This window comes from Leucoraja erinacea, chromosome 1, assembly GCF_028641065.1.
Source record: "Leucoraja erinacea ecotype New England chromosome 1, Leri_hhj_1, whole genome shotgun sequence".
In the NCBI taxonomy this organism is placed as follows: domain Eukaryota; kingdom Metazoa; phylum Chordata; class Chondrichthyes; order Rajiformes; family Rajidae; genus Leucoraja; species Leucoraja erinaceus.
In genome coordinates, this window is record NC_073377.1 from 118,907,968 (window position 1) to 118,926,482 (window position 18,515).

Here is an 18,515-nt window from a genome sequence, read left to right on the forward strand (position 1 = left end):
AAGGAGTATGTTAATAGTGCTCCCCTAGCTTTAGCATTGGGATGTGGGAGGAAACTGGAGCACCTAGAGGAAACTCACACGGTAATTCATACCTAACACAGTGGGGGCAATTTCACAGAGGCCAATTTTACCTGCAAACCTACATATCTTTGAGATATGGGAGGAAATTACTCGGAGGAAGCCCACGCAGTAACAGGGTGAACAAGCAAACGCTACACAGGCAGCACCGAAGGTCAGGATTAAACCGTGGTCTCCGACGCTGATGGGTAGCTGCAGTACCAAATGAAACAGGGATTGTGGTGATATAGATAAATAGAAAGGCAGGTGGGGCTAATTGGCTGGAATTTATTTCCGAGAAAGGTGAGGTGTTGCATTTTGGGAACTAACAGAGGCAGGAACTGCAGGGACTGTTGTAGAGCAGAGGGATTTAGGAGTGCAGGTACATAGTTTATCAAGAGTGGTACCACAGGTAGATGGAGTGGTCAAAATGGCTTTTGGCACTTTGGCGTTCATCAGTCAGAGTATAGAGTATAGAAGTTGGGAGGTTGGGTCACGTTGCAGTTATAGGTCGGTGAGTCTGCATTTAGAGTATTGTGTTCAATTCTGTGCACCATGTTACAGGAAAGATGTTATCCATCTGTAAAGGGTGCAGAGAAGATTTATGAGGATGCTGTCAGGACTCGAGGGCCTGAGCTACAGGATGAGGTTGAACAGGTTAGGACTCTTTGGAGCGCAGGAGAATGAGGAGGTGTACAAAATCATGAGAAGAATAGATCAGGTCAACGCACAGAGTCTCTTTCCCAGAGTAGGGGAATCGAGAACCAGAGGACCTAGGTTTAAGGTGAGGGGAAAAGATTTAATAGGAATCTGAGGCGTAACTTTTTCACACAGAGGGTGGTGGGAGTATGGGACAAGCTGCCATAGGAAGAGATGAGGCAGGTGCTAACACAATGTTTAAGAAACAATTTGACAGGTACATGGATAGGACAGGTTCAGAAGGATATGGGCCAAACGAAGGCAGGTGGGACTAATGTAGATGAGACATGTTGGCCGGTGGAGGCAAATTGGTCCGAAGGACCTGTTTCCACGCTGTGTGATTCTATGACTAAGGAGCAGCCACTGGAAGGGCCAAAAAGCATGCTGGAAATAATTACCCGGTGTTGCTTATTGGGGAGGATGTGGGGGGGGGGAAATGCAGATTTGCTTCCTAAATGGACCTAAGAGGAGCGTGGAAAAGATATTTGATAGCGTGATCTGCCTGGACTCGGAAAGGAGTGGGAAGGAGAGTTTATCAAAAGTCGCGCATTTTCCTGTTTTACTACGTGCATCTCATGCTATCTTTACAAGCAAAACAAAACAAAACAAAATAAGCAACAGCTGGAATATGGGCCCCATGTAAGATAAATTGAAGGCACAACACCCCCTCCCTGGAATAGAACTAAGAACCCCCCCCCTCTCAAACCAACCAAATATGTGTAGTTGAACACAAACACTGGCGCAAGTGTCAGTCCTACCGAGGCTTTACTCTAAGGGAGGGGCAATACGTGTGGGCCGTTTAAACAGCAAGACTTGGGAGGGGAAAAAAAAACTTCAGTCATTCTGCTGCCGGCTGCAGAGCAAGTTACAGAGGCGGTCCGGCATCGGGACCAAGGAGCAGGAGACTGCGGGAAGAGGACTGGGAGATTCGGGACCTGGTTATAGACGAACAGCCCAGGACAACACAGCACGATCTCCAAAGCCGCTTCCCTCACCCACCCTCACCTTCGCGAGGATTTTATTCCGACTCCGAATATCACTTTTAAAGAAACGCAGAACTCACGCAACAACAATAAAAAGAAAACCAACAAAATAACCAGAAGAGAAATGTCCGATGTGAAACCGAAGCAGAGAGGTAAAGGAAAAGGCAGAGGGGAAAAGAACAGAAACGGACAGAGACGCAAGGAAGATGATTCGCCAGGTAAAAAGTTTTATTCAGTTTTAATTTTTTTTTAAACTTTGGGGAAAGTTTTCCCGTGGAGCTAAATTCCGAGCTGTCATTGAGAAAACGCCAGCGCTAGCGATTTCTGTAAGTGTGGGACCCTCTCCCACCGATCCTTCATCCTAAGTATTTCTCCAGGAGAATGATTATTTAATGTTTTGCCTTGGACTATTCCACCACAGCATGCCTGCTCCTCACCCTGGAGTCTGGACTGCAATGGACTTTTTTCCTCTTTCGATTTATTTATTTTTTTCTCTTTTAAATCTGATCGTTTCATTCTGCCGGGAGAGAGGGGAAGAGAGGTGGCCGGGCTTGAACTCTTGCCGGTAGGTGACGAGTGCACCTGGGTCCAATGTCGGTGCAGCCCCCTGTGGAGTGGAGATTGAGTCGCTTGTACCTGGAAATGTGCCTCTTCTCTGTGCGCTGACAGCGCCGCTGGACGCCCCGTGGGCTCCCTCTGCTGGTCACCTCGTCCTGTCCTGTCCTGTCCTGTACTAACCTGGCACTGGCAGCTCTTCCCCCTCCGCCACCTTACACCTGGCTCCGGCCCTCTGCTAGGTGCGGGCATTCGCCTTTGCTTGCCTTCCGTGCACTTCCCAAGGAGAAGCAGCAACTAAATCACTTTAACCTGGGGTTTTCTTTTGTCAGACACCAAGACCAGCGCTGTACCAGGTAAACGATGTCTTAACCAAAGCGTTAATGGAGTTTGGGGAACTAGCGAGCGAGCGCAGGCAGATAGGCTGTAATCGTAGAGTTATGCAGCGTGGAATCGGGCCCTTCGGCCCAAATTGCCCACACCGACCAATATGTCCCATCTGCACTAGTCCCACCTGCCTGCGTTTGGCCCATATCCCTCTAAACCTGTGTTCAAGAAGGAACTGCAGATGCTGGAAAATCGAAGGTGTCCTATCCATGTACCTGTCCAATTGTTTCTTAAACGTTGTGATTATACCTGCCTCAATATACTCCTCTGGCAGCTGGTTCCATACGCCCACCACCTTTTTTTGTGAAAAGGTTGCTCCTCAGATTTTAAATTCCCCCCCCTCACCTTAAACCTGTGACCTCTGGGTCTCGATTCCTCTATTCTCGGCAAAAGACTCTGGATTTACACAATCTATCCCTCTCTTGATATTGTACACCTCTGTAAGATTACACCTCATCCTTCTACGCTCCAAGAAATAGAGTCCCAGCCTCTTCAAACTCTCCCTAGAACTCAGAACCTCGAGTCTGGCTATTGTCAATCTGTGCTCTCCAAATTCTGCTGCGAGTGCACAGATTTCAACAATAAAAAGATGCGGACATCAAGGTACAGAGAGCTGGAGGGGAGAACAAAGAGGTAAATGGGACTCAGAAGATTAGTGTGCCAGACAGGCGGTCAGCTAGATAGGACTATTGGTGTCCCCTTTTTTACTTTCCAGTTCCCTGACCTATTTAAAGAAGAGTTTAAGAAGTGTTGGAACCGTGTTCTGAACAGACTGGACTTCCTGACTAGAGCTTTCAAAGAGGGAAAGAGCTCAATAGCTACTTGATGCAGAACTACTGATGGGAGAAAGACAAGGATGGGGAAAGTATGGTAGCGTGGCACATTTCAAGAGCCAGCATGCGCCCAACAATCTGAATGGTCTTGTTTCATGATTCCTATTAGTTGTGAATAGATTGATAGAGTCGTATAGCGCACAGCAACATCCTTCAGCCCAACTTGTTCATGCCGACCATGATGCCTATCTGTTAATGTCATTTAGTTTAGTTTATTGTCACGTGTACCGAGGTGTGATGAAAAGCTTTTAGTGTTGCGTTGCAAAGAGACTATACATGATTACAATCAAGTCACCCACAGTGTACATATACAGTATAAAGGGAATAACGTTTAGTGCAAGTCCAACTAAAGATAGTATGTGGGTCTCCAATAAGGTAGAAGATTTATGGAGTGAAGGTCTGAAGAAGGGTTTCAACCTGAAATAGTTGCCTATTTCCTTCACTCCATCGGATGCTGCTTCACCTGTTGAATTTCTCCAGCATTTTAGTCTACCTTTGATTTTCCTGCATCTGCAGTTCCTTCTTAAACAAGGTAGAAGATTTGCCTGCTTTAGAACATTATCCCGCTACTTTCCTTTCCAAGGATCTGTCCAGTTTAGTTACAAAGTAATGGTAGCTTTTGAAGTAGACTTAGAAAGAAATGTGAGTTGAAGAATTCAGTGGATGGCTCTGTTTCAACTTTTAGTCATCCTGCCACACTTAAGATGTGAATCTGTAAGGCTCACAGGATGGATTTAATACCTTATCATGGCTGACTTTTCCTTGTTAGAAGGAGGGGCTGAAATTATTACCAATGTTTAAAAAAACAGCTGAAAAGTATCCCAATTCCTGGCAACTGGTTTAGCAGTCACATTATGGGCTAATGTGGAGTTGCTCTTCCCCAGTTTCATGATCATAGTCCATGGGCTGTGTTTAATACTGCCCGGGGTACAGACTGTAATGACATTATGGTCAAGTTAATCTTTTCAGTCTCTCCTGCAGCAGATTACCACTGGCAGGACACTGGTATCAGTTTAAGGCTTTTGCTTGTGGCTATTGTTCAAATGAACAAATTAGCAGTTCAGAATTTATACATTGCTTTCTAAAACCCTTTGGCATAATGTTGACTACTGATTTGGACACAGCAGGGATGTAACAATGGCCACATGAAACTAATCGGATAGCTGTTGGTTGCGGGATACATATTGCCCAGCTTCACTAAGAAGAGGTCCCCTGTCTCTCTTTAAATAGTGTGACAAGATATTTTTGATTCAACCGAAAGTTTCAAAATTAAATCTGTTATTTTAATACAAAAGCATGACAGAACATAGATAGAATGGAAAAGTGTGATAGATAACAGGCAGCAATAAGGAGGCCAACCCACTATTGGAAGAACTTCATCATTCCACACCATGTAACGAGCTATTTCTAATTAATAGCACAAATGATATACAGTGGAAGGAATCTCAGACTGTTAAATTCACATACAACTGCTTCATACAGTTAATTTAGATCTGCAGATTATGTTTACTTTAAATACTTGACATCTGCATAAAAGTTTTAGCCTTATGAATGTGGAACTCGTGTGTAAAAGCTGTTAATTCACAAAATCCCAGATGAGAATATCAACCCTTGAAATTGAGCATCATTTCAAACAAATTTTCTTTTGTGCAAGAGCAGCATTATAGATAAAAGCTGTCATTAAATTTGAAGAGGTTATTTGGTGTAATGTCTCAATGAGGAAACAAAATAATTTTCTGACGGTGGTTTCCATATTTTAAATTATAAAATAACTTGGAGATGGTTCAAAGTGATTTGCTGTGTCGGTGTCCGTGGCCTGTTGTTTAAAGGTGTTCTTTCAATTAAAATGACTTGCCTGTTAGTAATGGTTGAGATTGTTCTGCAGAGTCAATCATTTCACGCCAAAATCATTCTGAATGAACAGGGTTCACAAACTCGTCAAATACAGTTAATTAAGTTGAAAGAGTTTGTAACCATTCAACGTACTGTAAAAGAAAACTGTCCAATGTAAATGCATTCTGTTAAACTGATACAAACTTTAGTAAAACACAAGCTTCTGGAGTAACTCAGCTGTGGAGTAACTCAACATCTAAGGTGGGAATGATAGACAATGTTTCTTGTCGGGACAAGAATTAATCATTATTAATCAAACTAGATGACCATAGTGATATCGGTTGCATTTTTTTTAATTGATATTAAATGGTTTCATTTTTCAGCCATTATCTTTTCAATCATTTGCCTTTCCAAACAGCAGCTTTATTTTAATTCTGTGATTGGGAATGAGTCAGAATGAGAGTTTGGGGGTTATTGTGCTTTGAAGAGTGAAAAGTGCAAAAGGCTGGAAACAAAACATTGGATGGTAAAAACTTGACTACGTTGCTTCATAAACAGTTGCCACGGACAAGATGAGCCAAAAAGCCACCTCTCTGTTGAACAATTCTGTTACTCAATGAGCTACAAGGAACTTCCTGCTGTCTTAGAATTCTAAACCCTTATTGTCACTGGGTCAGGATAAAGACAAATGTTTAATTTTTTTTGCCATTTCTGTCGTTAAATAGTTATAACTGATAATAAAACCATTAACCTCCCTAAGTAACTTGTTGTTCTACAAAAATAGGTTGTTTGGGGGTTTGCTTCCATCATGATGTTAAAGTGGCACAAAAATAATAAGGCTATGCTGAACACATGTGAGATTTGGGGCAACTACAGGAATCCAACAAATATGTGTGATTCTGTACAGAACACTTGGAACAAGCTGGTAGAGCTGTTCCTTCACAGCTCCAGAGGCCTGGGTTCAATACTGACCACCAGTGCTGTCAGTGTGGGGTATGCACAGTTCCCCAAGAATGTTTTAGTTTCTTCATGATCCCAAAGACGTGATGGTTGAAGAGTTAATTGGCCACCACAGGGTTGCCCTAGAGTATAGTTAAGTAGAAAGGTGCTATTTTGATGGGGATGAAGGGAAGATAGATTGAAGGCGAAACTAGTGAGGATGATCTATGAATCAGCATAGACTGAATGGGCCAAATGGCCTCATGTTTGGAAACAAATATGGAAATGTGGGAGGAAAATTAGAATCTATCACTACTCCTCCACTTTGAAGTCCTCTTTGGTTGGTTCTCAGACTTAGTTAATTAAAAACAATTCATTTTCAGATATGATCCTGCAAGCTTTGATCTAGTCTACAGATGGATTTTTAGTTTAGTTTAGTTTATTGTCACGTGTACTGTGGTACAGTCGAAAGCTTTAGTTGTATGTTAACCAGTCAGCCGAAAGATAATACATGACTCCTATTGAACCATCCACAATGTGCAGAAACATGATAAAGGGAATAACATTTAGTGCAAGATAAGGACTGATTAAAGTAAATCCAAGGGTCTCTATTGAGGTAGATAATAGCTCAGGACCACTCTCTAGTTGTTGATATCATGGTTCAGTTACCTGATAATAGCTGGGAAGAAACTGTCCCTGATTCTGCGTGGGTGTGATTTCACACTTCTGTACACCTTGCCTGATGCGAAAGGGGAGACGAGGGAGTGACTGGGGCAAGACTCGTCCTGATACTGGTGGCCTTGCTGAGGCAGCATGAAGTGTAAACTGAATCAATGGAAGGGAGGTTGGTTTGTGTGATGGTTTGGGCTGCGTCCACAATTCTCTGCAATTTGTTGCGGTCTTGGCCTGAGCACTGGTCTTGGGGAGGGTGCAGAGTGTGTTGCTGTGGTATGATTTGAACCAGGGAAATCTCTCCCCATATGTGCATGCGTTTGTCACTTTATGTAATTTGTAATGATTGGGGTAGGCGAGTCTGGAAGTTGGCAATGAGGCCATGGGTGAAATTTGAATATTAGGTGAAAGCAACTCTTCCCTAAGGCAGGGAGCAACATGAAATCTGTCAGTGTGAAAGAACCTTGTGGTTACTAATAGTATTAATTCTAATAGCTGCTGAAGTGCCTGTAACTGGAATCCACACCAGGTTTTGATGCCTCTAACCTGAAACGATGCCGCCCAGCCATTATATTCCACAGTTATGCAACAGCAGAGTCGACAATGGCAATGATGATGTGTTAATCGTTTATCCACTATGCAATTACATCTGGATTAACTGCTGCAAATTCCTTCCGCACAGAACACTAAGAGATTTCCTGCCACACTGTAGTTTGGCCCGATTGCTCAATAGGCTGTTGGTAGCAACAGCGCTCTGCCTGTGCACTGGTAAAGGTGTTCTCATTGGCCTGTCTAAAGCCTAATATGATCTGATCCTTTGCTGCTTAAGTAAGTTGCAGACTTGACCACTGTGGTATTATTGCAGGGACTTGTGTCTCATTGTATAATAAGGCCATTAATAGTCAGGATAAATGATTCCTTGAACAAAACAGCGTCTAATGGGAGTGGCACAGTGGCGCAGCAGTAGAGTTGCTGCCTATTACAGTACCAGCGACCCGGGTTTGATCCTGACCACGGCTGCTGTCTGTACGGAGTTTGCACGTTCTCCCTGTGACTATGTGGATTTCCTCCAGATGCTCCGGTCTCCTCCCACATTCTAAAGACGTACAAGTTTGTAGGTTAATTGGCTTCGGTAAAAAAATTGGTGAAATTGTCCCTAGTGCGTAGGATAGTGCTAGTGTACGCGTGATTGCTGGTTTGCGCGCACGCGGTGGGCTGAAGGGCCTGTTTCCATGCTGTATGTCTAAAGTAAAGTTTAAAAGAGCCTTCCATCCAGAACATGAAAATCTCTTGTCTAATTGAGGCTTCCCTATTTCTCAGAGCTTCTAATACTGGGATTCTGTCTTTGAACCTTTCTGCTTTGTTCCTAGATGTCTCAGTGATGCAGCACTTTGCATTAATAGAGACAGTGCCCCAATTGCATGGTCTGTTAGCACCAATGCAGCACCAGTATGGTGCAAAACTAACCACAGCCACAGAAAAATTTGAAGAATATATGACATGTGTTTGGTCCCAATTTCCCGACCTAAAAAAAAAAATCACTTTACGCACCATTCTTCTTGAAAATGGCCACGAGAGCCCCGAGTACCGACGAGTGGCCGTTACCGTAAATCTCGGAGTTCGAATCAGGGCAAACTTGGGAGAACTCTTTGAATGAACTCATACAGTGGGACAGGGCTCTGCGTCCTGCAGACAAAGTTAAGATTCAGCATTTAAAAAACAAAACAATTTGAACTTTTTTTTCGGTAATTTTATACCAAAGGTTATTCATTGGCTTCTTTCACTCTGAAGTTTGTGTAGAGCTACATTGAAGTACTGCACAGAACCAGGTTTTTCAAATCAGCTAAGCTAATGTTTACATTCCTCACGAGAATCCTCCCATTACCTTTGACTCGTCTTGATCCTTTGGTATCATTTTCTATTCTGAGCTCTCTCAAGCACTTGTTTCATTTTCAAAATCACTTTCCTATTTCCCCGAAACACTTCCTGTAATAATGGGTTTACATTCCACCCAGTTTCTCCTCCTGATGACACTCACAAGATACAATTCCAGATCTCGGAAAGATAGACGCAAAGTGCTTGAGTAACTCAGCGGGTCAGGCAACATCTCTGGAGAAAAGGAAGAGGTGACGTTTTGGATTGAGACCCTTCTTCAAAGTGTGAGTTGGGGAATGGGAAACTGATTGGGCATGAATAGGTACAGGATACGACCCTCCCCACCCAGATATTGGGAACATATTGCAGTACTTTAATTAAGAGACTATGCCCATCAACTGTCTAGATGTTAAACGAGAAGTACTTCATAACCAAAATTGATGTTGACCGAATGAATAATCCATTTAATGGAAATCAGTGCCTGGGGTTGAAGTTATCTTGGCTACACAAGCACAAACATTTGTCTAGATAAGATCGGGAACTGGAAGCAATTTGTGTGTAAAGGTTTACTCTGCAAGATAGATGAAAGAGTTGGGAATTGCATCTCTGGAAGGATGCAGAATTCCTGGGTTGCAAGGCTGGGATATGGGGTGGCTGTGGAGTTGTGCAGCATGGAAACAGGCCCTCGGGTGCAAATAGGACAGGAGGTGCAGATCTTTAGATGAACGCAGGTTTGCAGAGGGTAGAATAACGGAGCTCAGGGTGGAATGCATTGGAATGGTTAAGGTGAGTCTGAAGAAGGCCCAAAATGTCACCTATTCCTTTTTTTCCAGAGATGCTGCCTGACTCGCTGAGTTAGTTCAGCATTTTGTGTCTATCAAAGGTGTGGAGGAGGCTTTCCACAGGTGATAAGGTTAGGCGGTGCAGTCAGTTGACATTACAGAGGAGATAAGGGATCAAAGTCAAGGATGCAGTTTATGCCAGTACTGAGATAAGGGTGCAGACTAAATGTGTTCAACATATCCGATATATGAGGGTCTTAATGATGGACAAGGTATGAATGTCGGAAGATTAGCTCAGGGTCAAATGGTCAGCAAAGTAACAGTGTCTGGTTAGTGAGGAAAGTGTCTGGCAGCAGTGTGTGGAACGTAGTGATTCTGTTCAATGAAATACCGTAAGACTATCCAGAATAGATTGGTTTCCTGTCTTTTTAATCCATGTCACCAGTTCAGTTCAATCCTCCTCTTATTGCAAGGGCTTAATTACTCTGACCAGAATATTCCAGCTTCTCTGTAAAAAGAATAATGGTGAAACAAATACCATTTATTGACTTCCACTACATGGCAGAAACAGAGTAAGCTCTACAAATAAACTAAAGCTTGTAACCTTCCTGCAGAACGATTGTGTGACCTGCTCCATTAGTGCCGTTAGTTATTCAATGAATTGCCTCCAGCCTGATGAGAAGAGATTGAAGAGCTGGGTTTGTTTCCTTTCAGGTGAAGGAGGATGGGGGCGGGGGGGGGGGGGGGGGGGGGGGGGGTGAGGTTCTAATTGATGTAGACAAAATTATGAGGGCTCAAACTAGTTAGATAGCAGGAAACGCATGGTAGAAGGGTTCAACAGGTAGGATACATAAGTTTAGGGCAAGGGATGCAGGAGGTATCTGAGGAAGAATTTTCTTTACCAGGGTGTGATTGGATTCTGGAACACTGCCTCAGTGGGCAATGAAGGCAGGTATGTTGTGGGTCGAAGGGCCTGTTCCAGTGCTGTTTTAGGTTCTATAATACTCCCTCAACATTTCAAAGTATATAGACAGGGAATTTAATTTAAAGGCTTAATGGGCAAATGCATGTAAACTGGATTAGAATAAATGGTTGGCTGTTTGTGGGCACAGATGTGGTGATCCTGTTTTAGTGCTCTATGACTCTTGTGACCCGTGCATCCAGCCGTTGAGCCATTACGTTTGGTCTTGGCAGACCACGTGTAGCGGGGAATGGGTGGGTGGTGAGGCTGGAGAGTAGTTCGAGAGCTCCCTCTTCTGAGGAACTGCCCGTGTGTGGACTTTTACCCTCAGCTGCCCAATGAAAGAAACTGAAGCGGCTCAGTCGCTGGGTTATACAGACAGTCCCCGAAGACGATGCGACTCAGTCCTGCTGGGCTACTCTACTGGAGAGGTAGTGCTTTCAGCTTCTGCATTTGAAGAAAATTCAGCTCTTCAAACAAACAGAAATGAAAAACCACAGGTTGCAGAATCAACTCTTCCATTTATATTTGTGTCCAAATGTTCTGTTCTTTGCAGAGCCAATTGCACAGCTCAACAGGCCTTCTAAAATAGCGACACATGAGGGAAGGGGAACTTTATCTTGCTAACCTAGTTCTTTGACAACTCCTTTTGTAATTGTGTCATTACTGAATCTGTACACTCGCATCGCCCAGGAGGATTTAAATGGTAATTACACAGGGGAGCACAGAGATTCAATAGATATTTATCAGTCTGAAGACATGAGGGGAATTGATAGGGTAAAGTCACAGTCTTTTACAAAGGGTAGATTTACCAAGAATCAGCGGACATGGGTGTAAAGTGAGAGGGGAGAGATTTAATAGGAATCTGAGGGACAACTTTTTCAGTCAGAAGGTGGTGGGAATATGGAATGAGCTGCCTGTGTAGGTAGTTGAGGCATGTACTATAGCAACAGTTAAAACGTACATGGATAGGAGAGGTTTAGAAGGATGTAGCTCAAATGTGGGGAAAATGGGATTATCTGAGATGGGGTATCCCATTCGGCATGGAAGAGTTGGGCCGATGAGCCTGGTGCCTTGCTCTATGTCTCTATGACTATCCTGGTCAACAAGCAATAACTGTGATGATTGAGAATGAGACCTGAAATCGCACAGTGCCCGGGCATTTTATTTGTCGTGGGTAGTGATTGGAGGCAGCAGTAATGAATTCTGTTTCTGGCTGTGCCTTTTCGAGCAGATGGGCAGCATAGTGGCGCAGTGGTGGAGTTGCTACCTTAGAGCACCAGGGAGCCGGGTTCAATCCTGACTACGGGTGCCGTCAGTACAGAGTTAGTAAATTCTTTCCCATGCCCACATGGGTTTTCCCCGGGTGTTCTGGTTTCCACCTATACTACAAAGACGTGCAGGTCTGTAGGTTAATTGGGTTTGGTAAAGATTATAAATTCTCCCTGGTGTGTAGAATAGCACTAGTGTATGGTGATCGCTGGTCGGCGCAATAACATAGAAGTAGTGTGACTCGGTGGGCCGAAATCTCTGTTTCCACACTGTATCTTTAAACTAAACTAAAGAGCACATGAAAGAGGATGCTTCTTTGCAACAAACCGTGAACCAGCAAAGAGTGTGAATGAAACGCGTCATGGAGTGATATGCACCCAAGCTGAACGCATGTAGTCAGAACCAACCAGAGTTGTTTTTTGTACGTTATATTTTACTTATCATGCTTTCCAATTTTTTTTTTTAATCTGCCCTGAATATAAAACCGCATTCCTCTCCAGAAAACACATAGTTTTGCCTGTGAGGCTTTATAGGTCAAATTTGTGTTATTGCTTGAAACACTGGTTAATGCAATTTTATGAAATACCATCCTTTGCACATGTTCTGGCATGGTCATCTGCAACATGTTGTAAATATTTCCTCTGTTATTTGACCCCATGAAAAACCATTGTGTCAATTTTTATTACAAGCTACCAGGGCAAGCTTCTCAAACTGCATTATATCCTCCCAACTGTGGCAGCGCTGTTGTGCCTTAGATCTGCATATCTGGGCATGTGGGTGTAGATAATTTCCTAATTCCAAATCTGCACCCCAATTTCTTCTCTCTAACAGTAAACCTCGAAGGTATAACAACACACAAGTGGTTCTTTACCTAAGGCACAATATTGGCTGGTAGATGGGGTTGTAATCTGAGTTTTCAATGTTTATTTGTAGCTTAGTTTATTATTGTTACGTGCCTCCCTTTTCACATATAGTGAAAAGGTTTTTTTGTTGTGAGCTATCGAGTCAACGAAAAGACTATACATGATTACAATCAAGCCAGCCACAGTGTACAGATAAAGAGTATCACATTTAGCGCAAGATAAAGTCCAAGATGAAGATAGTCCAAGGGTCTCCAATAAGATAGATGGGAGGACAGGACTGCTCTCTAGTTGGTGAGAGGATGATTCAGTTGCTTGATAACAGCTGGGAAGAAAGCGTCTGTGAATCTGGAGGTATGCATTTTCACACTTCTGTACTTCTTGCCTGATAGGAGAGGAGGGAATGATTGGGGTGAAACTCGCCCTTGATGATGCTGCGGGCCTTGCCGGGGTAGCATGAAGTGAAGATGGTCAGTGGAAGGGAGGCTGGTTTGTGTGATGGTTTGGGTTGCGTCCACAACCCTCTGCAATGTAGCGTGGTGGCGTTAACCCAACACATCAGCTCACCTTGTTCTCCATCTTCAAGTTTGCTGCGTACCTGAGGCATGTGACCCAAACATCGTAGACTTTTCAACAATATAAAAACTGGGTCTTGATATTGGCATCCTCATGATGTTTCTGGCCTAATTTATGGTTATTTTTTTTTAATTTAGGACATGGAGGCTAAGAAGATAACACCATTTAAGCAATTATAAGCTATTTGGCCTCTAACTTGAACCATTCAACAATGCCTCAATGTCACGATAGAATAAAGCCCAGATTCATTGATTCCTTCATTGGCTTCATGTTTATTTTCAAACTCTTATTAATCTCTGATTTAAACATGCAATAGTTGCACAGCTGGTGGAGCTGATGCCTCATAGCGGCAGAAACCCAGGTTTGGTCCCGAGTGCTGATGCTATCTGTGAATTTACACGTTGTCGCTGTGGCTGTGTGGGTTTCCTCGGGGTGCTTTAGTTTCCTCCCACATCCCAAAGACATTCAAGGTAGTAGGTTAATTGGCCTTTATATATTGCCCCTAGGAAGTGGATGAGAAACTGGGATAACATAAAACTAATGTGAACGGGCGATCTTTCAATCAACCAAGACCCAGCCACCGAACATTCACTGTGGCAATTTCCAATGATTTCTAGGTGAAGAAATATCTTCTCGCCTCAGTCTGAATGGCTGACCTTTAATTACGAGACTTTCCAGTCACAGAAATTATCATCGCCGCATCAATCTTATCAACCTCAAGAATTTTCACCACTAAAAACTGCAATTGCGGTAACCCTGAAATAACAACAAAAATTGCAAGAAATTCATTGCAGTTCAGGCATGATTTTGGAGAGGGAAATAGAGAACTGTAAGAATGCAATGAAATACTCTCATATTTCTAAATTCATTGAGTCACACATCACAGAAACGGGGCCCATCGGTCCACCATGGTGCCCTTTTAGCTCATTTAATCTAATTGTTTAGCTCATTTAATCAATGTTTAGTTGTAGCTTAGTTTATTATTGTCACCTGCCCCCCTTTTAATGTACAGTGAAAAGATTTTTTTGTTGCGAGCTATCCAGTCAGCGAAAAGACCATACATGACTACAATCAAGCCAGCCACAGTGTACAGATAAAGGGTATAACATTTAGTGCAAGATAAAGTCCAAGATAAAAAGTCCAAGTTCGCCCGCTGAAGTTTTAGCCCACTCTGCTGGATATCCCATACCTTTCCACAAAACCTCTTCCATTCAATATCATAATTGTGTCATGTAGAGAAAAATATGCGTAGAGAATGCTCTGACATCAGTCTCATTTATACATGTTTTGAACATTGTATTATGGTGGACGAGGAAAGTGGTCCATACTTTCTGCAATTGTATGACATGAAGCTATTCTCTGTGCCTGGAATGTGTTGCCTGGGGAAGTGGTAGAAACAGATAACGATAGTGTTATTAAGAGGCGTTTAAATCAACACATGAAAAGGAAGGGAATAGAGCAATACGGTCCTCAAACGGGAACTGGTTGTCTTTAATAAGTTGCTATATTGATGCTTTTTGAAAACAAGTCAGACTTACTGATGCAGGACCCTTTTCATTTTGGAATATGATCATATTAATGATCTAAACTCTGGGAGATACGTTTAGTTTAGAGATACAGAGCGAAACAAGCCCTTCAGCCCAACGATCACCGTACACTGTCGTACACACTAGGGATGATTTACAATCCTTTTCACAGCTAATTAACCTGTAAACCTGTACGTCTTTGGAGTGTGGGAGGAAACCGGAGCACCCGGGGAGAACCCACGGGCTCATGGGGAGAACGCACAAACTCCGTACAGGATCCGACTACCAGCATGTCGCCCAACTTAAAATAATATAAAGCTGCTCCCATCCCCAGTACTTTAGTGGGGAATTTCTATCCATTGAGGTGTAGGATTCCAGCCTCAAATTAATGCTGTACCAGCACTGACTGAGGGGCAGAAGTGATAACTTCAGACTTAGAATAAAATAGTGTAGTATGCATAATCTATGGAGCAAGACTTAAGAAGGGTCTGAAGAAGGGTTCCGACCCAAAATTTCACCTATCCTTTTCCTCCAGAGATACTGCCTGACCCGTTGAGTTACTCAAGCACTTTGTGTCTACCTTCGTTATAAACCAGCATCTGAAGTTCCTTCCTACACTTAAATTAACTGCCCCTCCCAACTTCAGTGTTAGGCACTGATGAAACTTAAGAGGAGATCCTCCCTCATAGTTTAGTGCAGCATAAACAGGTTCTTTTAAAATCTCAACTCGACAAAAGTTAGGTTAAAATTAAGTCCCCAAGTGACAGGGAGTTACGTGCACACATCCTTTCCTGAAAGTGTACATCTATCTCCTATTGAATTGCATGTTCTGGTGTAGGAGTAACAGTACGCTTATCATTACAGTGAATGACCAACAGAGGAGGGAATTGCCTTTACACTGAACATCAATCTATTTGTAACTTCACCCTTCTCTTATGTCCATTTCAAAGTTTTGTGAATGAATCGATAACCGCAGATTCAGAATGCAATATTTTATTCAATTGCAGCACACAAAATTCCTGCGCTGGCTTTTGGAAGCACCTTTACAGAGGCAATGTTGCTCCAGCATTTGTGTGTAAAATGTGGAGAAAATCGATGAGATTCACCGTAGAGGAAAAAGCTGTCCAATTGTCGGTTCACAAGGCCCATTGTGGATTGTCCCCCCCTGGGTGCTCGAGAAGGGTGCATTACAATTGGGGCAATGTAATAACTTAAAAATAGATCACTTTCAATTTCCACCTCCTGGAAGTATTCATACTTTGGGTGTGCCTAGTGCAATATTTGTACACTGGTGATCCCTTGGTCTGATTCTATTGCCTTATGTTTAATTCATGGGAGATGCCCTGCTTCTGCACAGGAAGAAGAGAGAGGGAAAGGCAGGGGTATTACATAAGATTGGAGAATCCACTGTTCATATTGTTGAGTTGTAAGCAACCCAAGTGGAATGAAGCTATCCTAGCTTCTGCTGTTCTTTTGTGTGAGATGACTAATTTCAAGCACTTCCCTACATTCGTCTCTATATTTACTCTGTCAGACAATCTCAATACAAACTGCTCGCCAACACAAATTGGTGTTGGTATTGGTTTATTATTGTCACGTGTACTAGGATACAGTGAAAAACGTTGTTTTTGCTTGCTGCCCTGGCAAGTCATACTGTCCATGAGTACATTCAAACCACACACAAGTACCACATGCCTCTTTGCACCAAATTGCGAGCCAGCAAAGTGTGTGAAATAAGCATGTCCGCGCTGTATCCCGAAAGTAAAAAACTAAATATCCTTTCAGGCAGAAAGAAGAGGCCGTTCCTGAAGCTGCCGGTACTTATTTGGAAGCATTTGAATCTTATTGCCCGACAGAAAAAGGGGAGAAGATGTGACAGTCTTGACTTTTGCTTCCGCCTTGACAGGGATGACTCAATTTTTTGACCCTCTTGTGTTACAACTTGAGTTTTCCTGATGTAGCACAGAGTGATCTAATATATCAGCCACATCTGGCTAATGAGGAATCCAGATGCGATGCTTTGTATTTGTGATGTGTCAGTGAAGTAAGGAGTGAAAGGCAACTGGGGAGAGATTTGTCTTGGGGTTGTTGCTGTGGGACACCTGGCTGCTGGTTCCCCAAAGCCTTCATTTCAGTTTGCAAGTCCAATCAGATCATCAATTCTTTGTGCTCTGCTTGACTAGTTCCATTTGCCCTTTTCTCTCTCCAGACCCTAATGTAGGTGAACATTGTGAGGTTGTGCCCAGGGTAAATTATTTGATAACTTCATATATTAAAAAAAAAAAGATGCTACAGGACCTGTGGCTGCAGTCTCGACACATATAGAAAATGTCATCTCATAGAGTCATACAGTGTGGAAACAGGCCCTTTGGCCCAACATGCCCACACCAACCAACATGTCCCATCTACACTAGTCCCACCTGCCTGCATTTGGCCCATATTACTCTAAAACTATCCTATCCATGTACCTCTGCCATTGCTTCTTAAACATTGTGATAGTCCCTGCCTCAATTACCTCCTCCGACAGCTTGTTTGGACAGCACCCACCACCCTTTGTATGGATAAAGTTACCCCTCGGAATCCTATAAAATCATTTCCCCTCACCTTAAACCTATTCCCTCTGGTTCTTGATTCCCCTACTCTGGGCAAGAAACTCTGTGCGTCTGCATAGTTAGTTTGTGTGCGTCTGCATAATTATTTTGTCACGTATCAAGGTACAGTGAAAAGCTTTTTTAAAGTGGGCGATCCAGTCAGTGGAAAGACTATACACTGTTAAAATCAGGCTGTCAACAGTTTACAGTGGCAGGATAAAGGAAATAATGTTTAGTGCAAGGCGATGTCCGATTAAAGATAGCCCGAGGGGCCCTGAGGAGGTAGATGGGAAATCAGTACTGCTCTCTAGTTAGTTAGTTAGATCCTGATAACAGCTGGGAAGAAATTATCACTGAATCTGCACCATGTTCATAATTATGTCTTTGAACACATCTTCCAGGGTCTGTGGACTTAACTAATTTCATCACCACCCACAGAATATCTTGTAGCTCTATGAGAACCATGGAAAATTGGATGCCTAGCGCTGGATATCATCGCCTCCATCACCAATATAAAATGAGCAGCTTTGTAGATTGACCACTTCCTACCTAAAATGTCAATTAGGGTCTTAGTTAACACTAGCAACCACAGTTTCCACATTTAACTAGATAATTGTCATAATCAGATAGGCTTCTTGGACACTGGGCAGTCAACACCTTCAACAATGGGACCAAACCACATTTGTTTTAAATGGGCTCGTGGTCCTACCAACCCCACTTGGAGAACATTGCTCTTTTAATCGCAAAGGCAGCACGTTTCGATCCAGAGACTCACAATGACATCGGGCTCTCTCTATGTTGACTCCACAATTGCAGCACTTGCCCCAAATGGATTCTCACAGAGGCTCCGATGATAGATCAGGCTGGTGACTTCAATTTTGCCATCAAAGCAGTCAGGTATTTTTTTCCAACAAAAGAACTGCAATTGAGAAGAGACGAGGTGTAATTGTCTTTCAAAACCGCAAAGGGTCCAAAGACTCCAGTGCTTCGATTCCCTAGGTTGATGTGGGCTGCTCACTCAGTTGGAACAAGTTGACAATCTCTCCAGTCTTGAGGTGTGACAAACCTGAATGAAAAGTGTCCCTGGGGACATACTGTAACATCAAATATTGTG

At 43.0% G+C, this 18,515-nt stretch overlaps 1 protein-coding gene across 3 annotated transcripts in view; it reads left to right on the forward strand.

Moving 5' to 3' along the window:
- Positions 1–18,515, forward strand: part of nrg1 (neuregulin 1) — a 619,668-nt gene that overhangs the window by 415,945 nt on the left and 185,208 nt on the right. Inside the window, exon 1 of one of the 3 annotated variants that reach the window (XM_055642154.1) lies at positions 1,489–1,957. The exons of 1 other annotated variant lie outside the window; for it this stretch is intronic. In XM_055642154.1, the coding sequence (XP_055498129.1) occupies positions 1,864–1,957 (94 nt within the window). In that variant the 5' untranslated portion in view covers positions 1,489–1,863. Of the gene's footprint in view, positions 1–1,488; positions 1,958–18,515 lie in introns of those variants that run through there. One more of the 3 variants, XM_055642164.1, reaches the window with a different exon arrangement.